This window comes from Apis dorsata, unplaced genomic scaffold (assembly GCF_000469605.1).
Source record: "Apis dorsata unplaced genomic scaffold, Apis dorsata 1.3 scaffold_85, whole genome shotgun sequence".
In the NCBI taxonomy this organism is placed as follows: Eukaryota; Metazoa; Arthropoda; class Insecta; order Hymenoptera; family Apidae; genus Apis; species Apis dorsata.
The window spans coordinates 500,534-517,568 of NW_006263383.1; the positions used below are offsets into that span (position 1 = coordinate 500,534).

The following is a 17,035-nucleotide window of genomic DNA, read 5'->3' on the forward strand; positions in this document are numbered from 1 at the left end:
GATAATACTGCAAAAAGTGCATTTAAGAACATGATATATACAAGATTTATATAAAAATATACATATAAAAATTTTTACTCAATTATAATTTGAGCCATAATATCGACTATACCTCAATGTTTTTCCCAGTAGATTTTCCACCTCGTTCGAATTCGCCGCGTTCCAATTTCAGGTACAAATCATTCCTTACATCACCAGGCATGATCACATCGGAAAATCCAAGTTTTTTCGTTAAACAAATATTTTTGAAGAGTAAAGGATTCTCTTCCCGGACTTGAGACAGTTCTCCATGTAAAACGCGTAGAGAAATTACTATGCCATAATTAGGCTGGCCCGGAAGCAGGGAACACTTGTTATTGCGGATAATCTGCTCGTGCAATTGATGAAAATCTTTCTCTTCTCCTTGATATACCTAAAATAATATTACTTAAATTGTTGGCTCGGATTATCTTTGCAGAATGTTAATATATTCGAAGATTTAAAAAAATTATTAGAAATTACGAATAAAAAAAATTTAATTTGTAACTCTAATTTGTAAAATATAATTAATTAAAATTCGTACTCAAATTAAAAAAATGTCGTGATTGATTGATCGATGGAAGTTAATTTTGAACATTAAAAAATTGATTAAAAGAAATTATTAATAATAATAAAATAAAACAAATAAATTTTTCTCCTATATATATATATATATATATTTAATTCCGTTGTACATAATTGTATATCAAAAGCAATTTAATTGTTAATCAATTCGGCAGCAGTTTACCTTGAACGTCATCTCGAGTTCCTCCGAGTGATCCTGGGTGGCTTCGGCCAGGGAAAGCACCGCGACTCCATGAGGTCTCCTATAAGTCGCTGTTCCCGCTTTGTTTTTGCCAGAATCCGAGTACAGCATTCTTCCACATCGCATCACATGCGCAACCATGTAAAGATCCCTGCTAAGATCGGCGTTACCGAGATCCGTGAAAATTGTGCAATTACTGTGTATCTTCTCGATGAAACTTGAAAATCCCTCCTTCGAAATTCGAACCAAGAAACGTTCGCTCAGATAGTGGCTACGTTTCGCGTCGTACAAGGAGAAGTAAACCTCCGTGTCCTCGCCGATCGAGTGGCCGAAATCTCTCATGCAGAAGTAAAGATGATGGGTTAAGACTTTCTTGTGCTCCTTCCGCCTAAGAGTTCCTCTTCCTGATGCTCCTTGCGAATTTTCCGCGCTTTGAACGTGCTGGAAATCGATAAACGTCGCTATGATTCGTAATAATATTCAAAATTGTATAAAAATAAATTGCTGAAATGAATAAAATAGAGATTTTTATTTCTGAATTTTATTTCTTGGATCGACAGAAGATTTTGTAAATAAAATTTTTTTTGAAATAATATTATGGAAAAATAGTATTTCAAATACAAGATATTTCATTTAACTTATATATATATATATTCATTTCAAATTAAAAATAAAGAAAAAGATTCAATATAAAAAAAAAATTTATTATGTAAATTAATAAATATTATTTAAATTAAAAAAAAAATTTTAGAATTAGAATAAAATTAAAGAATATATAAAATTTAACGATCAATATTTAAATGAAAAATATAGGAATTTCGATTGGATTAAAAAATATTATTTTTTAAATTTTATATCAATAGCGCATGCGCTGAATATATCCTGAAGCTGACTTCATTTCAATTCTTGCGGAGTATTTGAAATGGTCAGCACTCCAGCTAGAATTTCAATGAACTCTAGCGATATATGTATAGCGAAGAAGTATGGGCACTCAAGAGCCCTCTACTTTTTTCTCTTTTTCAACATATCAAGCTCCTCTTCAAACGACTCATCTACTATTTTTCCCTTTTTTCTCTCGACGCAGTCAACTGTGTGTATTGGCTCAAGAATATCGATGCACACGAGATCTCGTATTTTTTACACATTTGCGATAATCAATTATTGTTCAAATTTTGTTTCGTTCTAATTACCACGTGATATAGTTCAACGACTGACATCGTATCCGGATCCACCATATGGGCACCTTGACGGGGTACCAGGTCTAAACCCAATTTCCTGCAACATACAAAATATCGCATAACTGAGCAAAACAAAAAAGTAATAAAATAATTGTTGATATTCCTCATGGTAATCATATTTTTAATTTGAATATCAGTCTAACATAGATATGTGTGCATATATGTATATGTGTATATTTAATTTTTGATTTTTGGAAAAAAAAAATAAAAAATCTTTTAAATTCATGATGTTAAACAGATTTAACTTGATTTAAATATACATAAATATTCATTTTGAGAAACTATTGATTTTTCTGTAGATTATAAAAATAAAAAATAAAAAAAAATGAAACAAAGTTAAACAGAATATATCTTTATATATATCTTTATATATTTTTATATTTTTATAAAGAAATATATTTTTAAATATAATATAATAGTTATATGCAAGTATATATTTGAGAGTAAAATTATTCACAGTTTATTGTTTTTAATGATATTGTTCATAAGCAGACACTATGATTAGTGAAAGTTATCGAACAATCATTATTAATAGTGTTGGATAGTTACTTTCAAAGTAATATCTACTTGCAAGATATATTCTCAACTTTTGAAAGTTTCATTTTAAAATGTATTCACATCCTAACGCATGATCCAATTAATCCATTGCATCAGTTTGTTAAGTTTACTTCTGAAGTGGCGGAGCAATATACTTAACTTCCCATGACCCCGGACGGCTGCATGCCATAGGGCCGACGTGTTCTCGAACGCATTGGGGCCCTACAGGCCCGGCTACCCGCCAGGGTCCTCGCATGGCCCCTTCACCTCGCAGGAATGCAGCTATACGCTGCCCATTTCGACTCAACTTGGCTTCTCACTACACTTCATGTCTCTCCACGCCTATTCTTTATTCCTCTTACCAAGCATATATATGTATATGTGTCAAAATTTGCATCAAACGGAGATACGTTTTTACTTTTGAGCAGTTAATTCGGATCAAATTGAGTAATAGAGACGAGCTCAAAGATGTTGCAAAACACATTATAAAATAGTTCACAGAAATAACCATATTAATTGGTTGAAATGCATCAAACTAATAACAATTCCTGATTTTTTATGAAATTCTGGAGATTCTGAATAATAATAAATTATCGATTGTATATTTATTAGAATCATAAATATATTGCAAATTTAGTAATCAATTTAAAAATATAAAAGAATTTAGACTAGAATTCAATTATGTTAGAAAATTTTTTCGAATAAATATCGAAATAAATATATAATATAAATAATTAATATTTATATTATTTATTTTGAATTCATAATAAGATCAAAAAAGAAAAAGAAAATTAAATAGTGATTCCGATTGTATGTTAATATGAAAAAAATGTTGCTACTATTCAAACTCATTTTGATTCCCTTCAATAAACCTGTATGAAAATAATAATTAAATTTTGTCATTTTGTCGAAGCAACATAACCATTAAAAATATTCATAATACAAATCAATGTATTCTGCGTAATTGCATTAATTATAAAGTATAATTTGAATAAATTTATAACAATAGAAAAAACTTTACAATATTTTATTCATTGTATCAAAATAGAAAATTGCTCTGACACGTGACTAATCAATTAACTTTTTCCATGCTACAAAAAAGGATTTCCTAGTTAAAGGGAAGCACAGTTGTTGAGTGGTAATTAACGTTTCGTATATGTAGCACGTATATTGTGAGTTCCGAATGAATTTTAGGCAAATCGAGAAAATGAAATAGTACTTGAGAGAGCATTACTTTTATTTTGTTTTGAATCACCATTTGAATTTTTTTTCCGCTCTCTATATACGTTACTGATTCTATTAATTCGGTAGCATCTGCGCCCTCATTCGTTAAATAAGATCATATTAATTTTCCTACCAAAGAGGTTATGTCTCGGAATAAAAATTTTTAAAAAAGTATACTTTGAATAAATCTATATATATCGTAATAAATGAAATATATTAATTCTGAAAGAGATGAACTATTTTTAAATAATATTAAATAAACTTAACACTAATAATATAATCAATATTACATTTTCTTTACTTGATTCAATTAATTGATAGTAATATCAATTAGATGAAGTTATTCTACCAAATATATATATATGGATATATATCAAATAGGGTATTTATATGATCCATCGACGTTGTCCTGAATATATAAAGTAAAGGTCCCTCTCAGACCAGAGTTAATGGAATGCAGGTGAGCAGGCAAACTTCGATGCGTGGAGACAGGTACAGCCAATGTCCGCCGCGTTGTTCGGACCTATGTCCCATTCCAAAGATATCGGATATATTCTCTCGAAGCAACGACGTTCGATTCACCGCGAGAATCGACCGCCTATTCGAGAAACATAAAGGACGAGCTCGAGTTCCTTTTCGCTCCTTCCTCTTCATCGTGTAGAAAGATTCCTTTGGATGACAAATTCATTCGGCCATTGGCCGCGTAACGGTCAGCGTAAGTTCACGCGAGACATGAATACATATCTTCAATTTATATTAACGAAATGATGTAAATTTTTATCTGAAGGATTGATTTACCCATCGATTGCGTAATATACAAAATAAATAAAAGCAAATGGTGATAATGAAAGATTAACAGACTGTGATGCTTAAGCTGGATATCGATAGTTAAAAAGGTTAATAACAAATTATTTATGTAAAAAATTATTTGTCCTTTATTATATAAGGATAAATGGTATAAATAGGCAGAAAATGATTTTGTGTGCAAAAATTGTAAAAAAAGAAGAAAATTTAATCATTTATAAAAAATTAATAATAATTTTAAAAAAAAACTCTAAATAAAAGAAATTAATCGATAGATTCAACCATTTGGCTAATAAATATATATTTTTTTAGGAAAGTGTAACAAATATAAAAATTTAAATTTCGAAATTTTTCAATTTTATCTTTCCATATTTTTTTAGCATAATATTCTATCAAACACAATTCATTATACGAAACTTTTCATTAGTCTTTGAACTTTTTTTAAAAATGAATAAATGATGAAGCAAAGCCTAAATCGCTCATCACAAAAGTTTCAATGTAAATTATTAAAACTGCTGAGAATTTTAAAATATGATTTTAGAATATTCTACATTTCAGACAATGTCTAGATTAAATAAGACCTATTCTCCTCTTGGATTAATTTGAAAAATTGATGATTAGGAAAAGAAAGGATTTTGTATCGACAATAACGGAGAGAAATTTTGTGAATTTTTCAGTTATGAAATATATTTCACAAAGTTCAGTAATCATTCGGTAGCTTTAAACGTTATAATTACGTCAGTATTGCTGCGAGTTGGTGGATTCCTGTTTCTACTTTAAACTGACAATCAATTATCCTTCGTTCACTTTGCACTGTTCTTTGTTTTATCTTTTATATTTCACTTCAATTAAAATAAAGTTAATTTAATAAATCTTAGTAAAGTATTAATTAAAAAATTTTTAATTATTTACTTCTAATTTTTTAGCATAGAAAAAAAATTATTAAATTTAATACAGAAAATTATTATTAAATTTTATGTATAATATCATTATTGTCTATCATTCGATTAGAAAAAGAAAAAAAAATTTTCATAATAATACGTTTGCAGTGATAAAAAAAAAAATATAGAATTATTTGTATTGTATAGACTAAAATCTATGGAAGTTGCGTTGACAACTTATGTATAGAGCACGGTTTCTCGCGACCGTATAAAACGGCCTTAATAGGAGTGTTTCCTGATCCCGGAACGAGTAACGAGACTCGTACGAATAGCGAAGGGTTCGTGGGAAGACGAATGCCGCGTCTGGTTTGCCCGAGGGTATACACGCACACAATAAAACATTACTTGCACCGAGTTCCACCACAAGGAAACCAGTGCCGACTGGTCATGACTGCGCTCCCGAGTGCAGTTGCAGTTCCGTGCGGCATCGGCCTTTGGCAGAAGATACGAAAGTAGTGGTAATAGTAGTAGTAGTAATAGATGTCAGGGCCAAATCCCTGAGCTTCCACGATCTCAATTAGATCAAATGACGCGCGATTAAGCGCGATTAGCCGCGAACCTTTTAGTTTTTCGTCACTAACGAGCATTAAAGTTCTAATTTCGTTCATCTTGTGCTATATTAACAACAAGAAGAAGATAATATTTTTTAAATTATTTTTAAATTATTTTATTTATTCTCTTTTACAATAATCATAAGATAAATTTCAATAATATATATGTACTTGTTTAATGTTGAAAAAAAGAAAGATTGTTTGCTGCTGTTATAAAATAAGAAAGATTGTGATTTTGAATATATATGTATTTGTCAAATCGTTATATCAGTCAAACACAATATAAAGAAAAGAAATTGTATGATATATAATAAATTTAAATTACAATTCAAATAGTATATGTTATCCTATAAAAAAAGAATAAAGAAAAAACATTAATTTGATATATATATGTTTATTAGTTCGACGATCATTGTCATTCATTAAATTTCTTTCATCGAAGATAGCAGCACGTCGGTAGCCGAGTATATACCATGGAACTTCCCCTACCTAAGCGCTTTTTCCCCTTCACGATGCGCTACCTCTCATCGTACAGCCCTGGGCCCGAGTAGAACAACGCCAGCACCGTGCTACGCCAAGACGAAGGCAAAAAGAAAAAGACTATTACCTTACGGAGAATAATGGCAGCGTTTCCCAACCTTCAAGAATCTTTCTTCGACAAATAGACTTGTACTTTGAGAAATATCATCTTTTTTTTTGAAAAATCAATACATTCCAAATTGTGCTTCTTTATTGTTTATGAATAAAATCAAAAAGTTGGAAAAATTGATACGGAGCATTATATCAAAAGTTTATGACCTCTGAATATCTTGAATAAAAAAAAAGTTGCCGATAATTGTATTTATTTTTAAGATTAGTACCAGCCATGTAAAGAGAAATCTAAATCGAAAGTTTGAAACTAATAAATAATAAAATATAAATATAGCGAAAAATAATTTTACAAATTCAATTACTCTTATGGTGTCCGATGATTTATATTTAAAACAGGCAATGTTTCTTGGTAAAATCAGTAATGGATACATTTAGTCATTGGATTCAGAGAATTCGAAGAATTGGGAAACCCTGAAAAGAAGAACACGTTATGTGACCTGGAGTTTCATTCCGTATCATCGTGTTACCCCAACAAGGAAGCAAAACATCAAAAGAAGAAGAAACGAAGAAAAAGATAAAACTATGAAGAAATAAGAAAGAAAAATTCATAGAGGGCAATGTATGTGAAATGGAGCCTAGAGGCATGCTTATTAGAAATAATAATAATTACTACGAGATGGATAATAAATATTGTCGTTTTCTCAATATATTGTTCAAAAGAAAACTGTGTAAATAATCATTACTAATAGCTGGTAATTAAATAAATGAAACAGATTGAATAATTTATTTCTTGTTCATATTTAACTTGACACAATCAAGTATTTGAAACTACCAAAATTCAATTCTGTAAGTGATGTGAAAAAGAAAATGCGAAGAAAGAAATCCTGTCTGCGGTCATTGGTAGAACCGTTACTCGTACGCATACACGAACAAAACTAGTAAACAGTATCGACATTACATCAGAAATTTATTGAATGAATTGTGCAAATCTTTTTTTTATATTTATTTAAAAATCAAGTGTTATTGTTTAAAATAGAATAATATTATCGATTTTATTTATTTGTAATTTTTTTAATCTGAAAGAATATAATTTTTACGATGGAATTAAATAATAGGGGAAAAAAAAAATTTTTTTTGATTAAATTTTTGATATTAAATTTTTTAGAAAAAATATATTAAATTTGTTAAAAATTTAATCTGTAATTTTTATTGTAAAATCAAAAATTTGAGAAGCAAAGAGAAAGGAAGATGAAAGGGGAAGACGCAAGAAGAGAAGCTTTAAAGAGCCAAGTCTCCTCTGCCAGGGGGAACAGGTTCCCGGTATGGTTATATACCGTGTATTCACTGAGCTGAAAACCTTGAGCTCTACAGACAGAGAAAGAAATATCACTTCCTCTCTCTTCTCAGATGCTGTGGTTACGGTTGCTCTTTACAGACATATGATATGAATCGAAAATTTAAACTCGAATAAAGATATATTCAAAATCTAGAAAAGAGGATTCACATTTATTGCAATATTAAATCAAATCTATATAATATTTTTATAATAAATTGTATAAATATTTATTACTAAATATTCTATTATATCGTAATATATTTTAAAGTCAAATATTTAACGAAAATTATTCAAATTAATTAATATTAGCAATAAGAAAAGAATAACTGAAAAATGTTCATAATTATTTATTGTTATACGATTCCTTATCCTTCATTTATATTACAAAATATACATTACAAAATATAGATTATACATCAGAATAGATATTGTATAATATCTACAAACACACCCGGAAGGCGAATAGTTAAGAAAAGAAAAGAAGAGCAATGCAACCGATTCATGGTGAATCGTGGTGGCTGATTTTCAAAGGCAACTATACGCACCTGATAGAGTCGCCCCCACGCTTGAAACTCGGCGAAGCAACATGGCGGGGAGCAGTGGGGCCCACAACGAGTCTCTCGGTTCAGTTGCTGTTCGCACGCTGGGCCCCGTTGGTGTGTTACTCGGCCTTGTCTCAAGTTTCGAAACGATTTCCAAAATACCCATTTACGCCAACTCACGCGACAACGAAAATAAGAAGAGCGCGGAGAGAAAGAGAGTAAGTTTGATGTATCGCATCAGACATTAACTCTCAAAACGACGCTATACGTCTTCATTATTCTTATTCCCCTTCCTTTTTTATCTCTCAATTTCGTCCTAGTACGTTAACGAGGATCGAAACAAATTCGAAACACGCGATTAACGGGAAAACGGTGACGCAGTGTAAGGTGTGTAAGAATCGATAATTTTTCATTGAAATAAACCAGGAGAAAAAGAAGAAAGTTACGACTAAAGAAAGGTTTTGAGCAACGTCTTGCAGGAAGAAAAAAGTCAATCGGCCAATAAGCGCGAGCTTCCCGCGCTATTGGCTCGTGGGAAACAACCACGGAATCTGTCAGTACGGATTTTGTCAGTTTTCGGCCTGGATTATCGGAAAGAGCTTGCAAGCAATTATCGGAAAGAGAGTGCTGATTAAAAAAAGGTATTGTTCAAATAAAATTGCGATCGTTTTTTTTTTTTCTTATTATTATAAACTGGATAAGATTGGTGGTGGTGATGGATAAATTTGTCGAGAAATCTTCGAGCTCAAGATTTCACAACCTATCTGTTATGTGTACTTTATACGGAACAACTAACTCGATAATTTTTATCTCGCATGGAGAACGTTAAAAATGTCGAAAGATGATAGTTTTCAATGTAATCGTGACGCATCGAAAGCAACGAAACAAATGAATATAGCCTGAACATGATTCTCTGTTTATGTTTATGTATCAAATAGCATAAATTGAGTTGTACGGTGTAAGTATACACGACGACAATCATTCAAAACACAGTTAGTAATTTTCTTCGATGGCCACGTGTCGCTTGAACAAATTATTTTCCGCATAACCTACCCGGACTTATTAAGGCCGCTCAATCGACTCCAATTGTTCGAACGCGTCCTTTCAAAAGTTAATTACATATTATCGTCAAGATTGAACAATCATATATGCTTAATATAATAATATCAAAGTTCTCGAAATAGAAAAATAGAATATATAGAAATTAATTTTTATGAACAAAAACCATAAATAGTAAATATACTATTAACATTATTTGGAAATTTTAGACTTTTCTTGAATTTTCTTGAATAATTATCTTGTTCTTCATTGATCGCTACCTACTGTGTTCTTTGAAATTTCATTCGATGGGGACAAAGACAGTTGATCTTGCAATAAAGAGACAGATTTATATTTTCAATAAACTTAAAGAAATTAAAAAAATTTATAAAATTATTTTAATTGTCCTTTCATATCATAAAAATATTTTTAAAAAATGCTTTCTTTTTATTAATAATAAACAATAAAAACAAAACAAAAATATCGTTTTTTATTAAATATAGAAGATATGTGTTTATTTGTTTATTTTTATTATTATCTGTTTATTTTTAATTGCATAAAATAGTAAGATTCTCTGCGTTCTTATTGGATGAATCTTAATAGCAAATTTTAAAATCTATAATAAGTCATTTATCGACATTTCTATTTAGTTTATACCATATGATTTAAATTTTTTTCTTTAAATATATTACATATAATAATTGTTAACAAATGAACTAGCTTTTTACTGCACAATCTTCAATTTAAAAATTTCTCAAAAAAGAATGTAAATGAAAATGAAATCCTTCGGAAAAATAAGTTTATTATTTATGTCAAGCTTAAATGTAACTGCAAGACCGGTCCTCGGCGATACGCTTCCAGATTTTACCGTAGATAAAATCCCGATAAAGAATGAAGAGGGTTTTGCATACAAAACCGTAGATATACATTATCTCTACTCGAACAACCAGCGTCTGTATACATAGGAAATCCGAGTTTAATCACATTTTCGCTGAAACTTTGACAAAGATAATTCAGTTTCTCAAATATTGTTTCATGCAACAGTCGAAACTTGGCATAATTTCGTTTTTAAGTTTTAAATGAAATCGATCTTACGAAAGGAATTTGTATTAATTCTTGGTGATATATTTGTTGCTAAAAATCAAATTATAATGAAAAAATTCCTATGATTTTTCGATCTTTCGAGACTTGACAGAAATTACCGGCAGAGAAACGGCTGTTAACCTCATTCAAAAGAGAGAAGAGAATGCGTGAAAGATATGCGCGGGATGTCTGGCCGTTTGTCGCAAAACTAGTTTATCCGGAATTTGAAATATCGAGAATCAAAAGAATCTTTTATCAATTTTATCTTTTTCTCTGGTATCAAAATTATCTCTGCAACTTGAAATTTCAAATTTTATCGCAATGGAATATTTATAAATATTTAAGAACTAATTTAATATTTCATGAAAAATAAATTTTTTTTAAATATTTATAAAATATTGATGATAAAATCTGAAATATATCAATAATAAATTAAATATAATTAAATATCGTAAGTCCAAAATATTATATGCGGTTATAATTTACATGCACCTTATGTGTCAATATACGATTGAGCATTTATCAATGTAGCCTGTTCTTCCTATAGACCGACATGACGTGTATGAAATATAATATACGTATTGCGGTCAAAAGTCTCTTTCTTCTTTCTTCTTTCTATATTTTGATTGGTCATTCTCGGTTTCCAAAGAAGAGCATTCAACATATATGAATCATAAAGCTCATATTATGCATCATATTATGCATCTGAAATACCATTGATGCATCACTTGAACAAAGCAGATCATTTTATCTTAGAACGATATAATACCGTAGGCATTGTCTTCCGTTTCTCATTCTCGCTTCGTTTCAGGTCGCTGGTCAAGCATTTTCTTCAAGCGACTATTATCTCGATAGCAAAAATTACATCACGTTTATACGATATCGATCAAATAATCTGGCATTGAAAAATTTGTGATATATTTCGTCGATCGCGTGAATGCCTTTACGATTCAACGTCGAGTTTTCGTTAATTGGAATTTTTTTATCATCGCTATGAAATTGAGCTGGCATTCACCTTTCACTCGATGACGACAACGTGCGCCCTTCATTCCGACGATATTGTTCACTTGCATTAAGAAAGATATGCAATACAGAAAGCATAGCGTAATCTTTTCACGCGATTCATCACAATTTGAATCTCGAAATATACATATGTATTAGTAGTATTAAGTCAGTAACGTCGTCGGATAGTCCTTGAACAATTTTACGGTACAAGATTTACGAAAGCATGGTCTACCTACGATTAACCTTTCGCAACAAATTATTCTCAATTAGAATATCCTAATTAACATTTGAAAAATTTTATCATTTTCTTTGTGATGTTGTTTTTATTAGAAAAAATAAGTTAACTAATTTTATATATAGATTTCTGTAAAATATTTTTTTCCAAATTTTAATTAAAAATTAAAGGACTGAATTTAAAATATTTCGCTATTTTATTGTTTATTTATTTTTATTATTGATTTCTATAACTTCAAATATTATATTAAATTATCTTACATTAAAATATTTAGATTATAAAATATCAAATTTATTATTTGTTTTACAATTTATTATAAAGAAATATAATATTTTGATATTTTAATGAAAAAAAATTATTTTATTCTATCTATCTTCTTTTATTTTATCTCAAGTTTTCAAGACAAAACGACATCGATAAAAATAAGAGAATTACTAGAAAACTCGAATACACTGAAAAAGAGAAGTTCTTTAGACGACACGGCATGTTTACTGAGTAATTTCACGACTGAGAAGGTTCCCGTGTTTGCCATCAGGTCTACACGTCCAAGGATAGGTTCACGTACTTACACTTTGATACTTTTTTCCTTTTACTTCGTCACTATTCTCCTTACAAGTTGGATGTACTATTGTCGAGAAAGTAATAGATGTCGCTTCTGACGAAGCAACGATGTTAATTCTAACCAAAACTGGAATTTTTCTCTATCGTTCAAAACCGGCGATCGATCGACGGTTTTATTCGTCGGTTTAAAGTTTCTAACTCGGTCGAGTGAATTTGATCGGACAATCGACAGATTTTAAAAGTTTCGAGGTGTGGTTACCGTAAACGTAAACGCAAGAGCTAACTGTAAATTCCCTTTCCGCGGGAAACCACTCAACTCGTCCTTAGATTATACCGAAAAAAACAATCACGTCTATGCAATGCAAGAAACTTGTTTCCCATCGTTAATTATTTCACTTGATATAATTGATAATGATTGATTTCGCTTCTAATTCCAAGTTACATACGAGGTGTCGAAAATTTTCTCTCAATATATAAATATAAATAATATAAATATAAATAAAAAAATTAAGGTTAAATGATTTAATTTGTTAAAAATGCCACGGATAATTTCTCTTAATCGTTTTTGATGGACATCGTCGTTATTTCGACTATAAAAATTAAAAATTGGGGAAAAATCAATAATTTTTACAATAATTAACTTAAAAACAAATTTATGAGAGCGATACATCATCCATTTTACAATTGTAAAATACTGATTTTCATCAAAATCGTATAAAATTGAAAAACAAATAAAATAAATAACATTCTCATACAAAAGCTTTTATAATTAAATTAGAGAAATTCCGTTATAGGTTAAATGTGACTCAACGCCTACAGTGCATACAATAATTTCACCGTCATTTATGATTCACACTATAATATATTCACAAAATAATTTCTCTAAATTACTTCTCAAAATTATATATTATATATTAACAAAATTTAAATTTATTCATTAAAATAAAATATTTGAAGAAAAGAAAATAAATTTAAAAAATATAATTAAACATTCTTTAATAATCTAATTTAATAATCTAACGATATGCTGCTTTAGAATTAATAACGAAAGAAAGTGACAGATAGGGAGATATTTGCATAATGGATAATGATTTTTACCATGGATATCAAGAATATTCGTTGGATATCAAGATTGCTGTAAACTGTGGACTAATTTCATCTCATTCCAGGTTATTTTCCGGTAGGGAGGAACGTAATTAATTAAGGTTGGCGATCTTTGCCTGCTATTCGAGTTGATAAAAATGTATGAGGATTCCCGCGGGTTGCTACCTCTCTGGAACTTCAATAAACATTTAATAAAGTTTTCTCACAGGCAGGGCACGCAGCTCTCTCGGCTGTGGAATAAATTACAGCACGCGGAGCATTCACAAGAACACTAACCCGACTAAATGCCAGCCGGCATGTTTCATAACCTCACTTTTCTGGCCCATAGTACTATTCTCTCGATTCCGTCCCAATGGACAAAGACTGTTTGTTTCTTAGACGTTTTCATGTCGATGAAATCGAATCCAATTCTAATTTCGATTCTGACTCGAGCTACGACCGCGTATAAATTACACCCACTGGCAAACGTACGAATCAATTTATCTCTGCGTGAGAAACATTCCGATAAAAAGGAACGGCGAACAATGACGGCAGCGCGATGCAAACGTGGATAACTCGCCGAATGTTTCGTTCCTTGTGGTCGAAGATTGAAACCGAAGATAAAAACGATTGTGTCGAGATATGAATTCTAAAATTCGATTCCCAAAAAAACTGCATATGAAAACATTATAACCACGATACAGGTATAACGATAATTTTCAACTTTGAAATTGTGAATCGATTTGGCTCAAGTATATGTTGACATGTTTTTTCACGCGTATTTACAAATAGACTAAAATGCTATAGTGTAAGAAAAAGGATTCGCAACTTATGAGTGTTGGTTCCTTTCCGTGAAGTTGCTTTTGCATCATCCGTGTGTACGTCATCGTATAAGAATATGCGAAATAGGAAACCGACGTTTAGCGAAACAATACCGAGAAGCAATTCTATTTAATTGGAGAAATTTTCGAGATCGTTTTTCTCTATCATTAAGATGGATAATGTATTTATGAACTTCGACGGTGGTAACTTTTCAATTCGTACTCGGCATTACCCTTCATTAAGCTCACCATACGATCGTATAAATCACGTTTCACGGCAATTATCGATTCTTGTGTTTGGTATCGCGCATAAATTCTGCGCAAATTAGGAATACTCGATATAGACGATACTCTCGATACGAGAGCCGAAGAATCGTTATTTCGTCGCGTGTGTTCAATTTGTATCAGAAAAAAGCGAATAATTTAAAAATGTTTATACTACTTTCACTCTTTTATTTTTCAAAATGTATTGAATTTTTTTTTAAATTTTACACATCTTTAAAGTTTATCTTTTAGAGTTCATATATATAATTTTTTAAAGATCAAAAAAATATTTTAATTTATTTATCCTAACAAGATTGATTTGAAATAAAATTATAAAACTTTAAATTTTTCAGATATAATAGATATTTTAATTTACCATATACTTTTAAAATCTTTAATATTTTCTTAAAATAATATAATAAATTTGAATCTCTGAACGTATATGATTGAGTATATAATCGAAATTGAACAAGATTAACCGGCTTTAGTGATATTTCACCGAATAAGGAGTGGACCGTGCATGGATCCCAAACCTGTTTCCTCGACCCGTAATCCGATAACAACGATTCGTATGCAGTGTACACGAAACTACTCGTTGCGGTTACAAAAGTCGCGCTGAAAAATCAACGTCTTGTGGTTACTTCGGATTCCGATCCATTCTTTTAGTTTCAAACATAACGCTTGTCGATTATCACTTAGACAAAAGCCGCCAATTCATAAGAAATATGTTACACAGAAAGATATTTCACGAAGAATTCGACGATATTAGTGAAAAAATTTGGAATTTATTAAAAAATAAATTTAACAATTTTTTAAATATTAAAAAAATAAAAATAATTAGAAAATTTTTTTAATATTTATAGATGATTAAAAAAGTGTTATTCTGTGTGTTACACAAATATATGATCATTTTCTTTCAGAATACATTATCACAATATTTCTATTGCGAATCGAAATTTATAGAGTAATCCTTTCAACTTTCAAAAACAGATTTTGATGTAGGAATGAAAATCACTAGCGTAAATGTGTGTGTGTGTGTATCGAATGAAACAGATGTGTGTGATAGAATATCGATTGTGGCTGAAGAACGATTCTGAGAATGCACATGGAGATTGTAATATGTAAGTGCATAGTGCCACGTGTTACGTATTAACATGAAACGATTGAAAGAGAGAAAAGTAAGTCAAGAGAAAGATATTAAGATGAATGCTAGTACGAATGAATATTCGAGTAAATTAAATGAATTGATTATTTCGTATTACATTTTACACACAGAAGAATTTAAAGGAAAATAATTTCTATAATAACATTATAGTAACCTTAATAATCATTTACCATGAAATATTTATGTCGTTAGAATATTACAAATCACAGTTGTTTTTGTAGTTTCTAGAAAATTACCTTCAAGAAATTTTATGTCAATAAGTCATAGTTTATATGTCATATAGATATTTTTTTTTGAACAATGGTTAGTATTCGAATAGATGACTAATTGTTTAATGCCATATTATTGATGATTTGAAATCCATTTTAAACTATAAATTTCAAATTAATAATCGACAGCAAAGAAATTTTTATTTCTCGAATCATCGATAAAAATAAAAAAAATATTAAAATAAACAAAATATTAAGGAATAAGAAATTTATTGATACATCTGATGAATCCGTTGGAGCGATTATTGGAGACGTTGGCGGTAGAAAGCGTTGCGTTTTTCTCGTGTCGTCAGCATGTCCACTCTCGGCAAGCTTCCCCTTCTCCCGTTTCACGAGAAACAGCCGAGCAACTGGTTTGACTTGTATGTTCGTTAACCGAGAGAAGGTTTCGAAGAAGCGTGAAGAAGGAATTGTAAAACCGTTGTCGCGAAAATACGATTCTGCGCGGTCAAACTCGGCTTGAACGTGTATGATTTACATACGTGTAGAACACGTGATTAGAATTATTGAAAAAAGTAGAAAAACTTTGAACGGATTGTTAGATGAAAAATAGATAAAGTATGTATATGTAAAAAAATAAAAAATATAAGAATAAAAGGAATAATTGAAAGCTACGAGAAAGACTTATAGAAGGATATAGAAGGATATGGAAGGACATGGAAGGACAGTCCTGTAAAAATTATAGATAGTTTTAAGTCATCCGTCACGTTGAAACGATCGTACCGCAGATAAGATCGTTTGAAATTACATACGATTCCCTTGCTGACGTGCGCGTGCGCTTGTGCGATCATTTACAAACGCTTTCAAACGTATGGAAACATTAGAAAGAAATTTCGAAATATAACTCTAATAAGCTCGTAACTTTATCGTTAACCACATTTATCTTGTACTAATGGTTCAACTTTACGATTTGTTTTAATGTAATAATTTTTTGTGTGTAAAAAATGTTCATATATATATATA

At 30.3% G+C, this 17,035-nt stretch overlaps 2 protein-coding genes across 4 annotated transcripts in view; one reads left to right on the top strand and one right to left on the bottom strand.

Moving 5' to 3' along the window:
- LOC102680504 (dedicator of cytokinesis protein 3) overlaps positions 1-17,035 on the bottom strand; it is a 51,754-nt gene that overhangs the window by 7,415 nt on the left and 27,304 nt on the right. For 2 of the 3 annotated variants that reach the window (XM_006611243.2, XM_006611244.2), the window contains exons 5-7: positions 1,975-2,059; positions 767-1,225; positions 113-412 (exon numbers count right to left, since the gene is read on the bottom strand). In XM_006611243.2, coding sequence (XP_006611306.1) covers positions 113-412; positions 767-1,225; positions 1,975-2,059 — 844 coding nt within the window. Of the gene's footprint in view, positions 1-112; positions 413-766; positions 1,226-1,974; positions 2,060-8,551; positions 8,688-17,035 lie in introns of those variants that run through there. The other variant, XM_031508388.1, reaches the window with a different exon arrangement.
- Positions 8,883-17,035, top strand: part of LOC102680203 (innexin inx3) — a 14,856-nt gene continuing 6,703 nt past the window's right edge. Inside the window, exon 1 of the mRNA XM_006611240.2 lies at positions 8,883-9,189. The gene's annotated coding sequence lies outside the window, so the exon portion shown is untranslated. The remainder of the gene's footprint in view (positions 9,190-17,035) is intronic.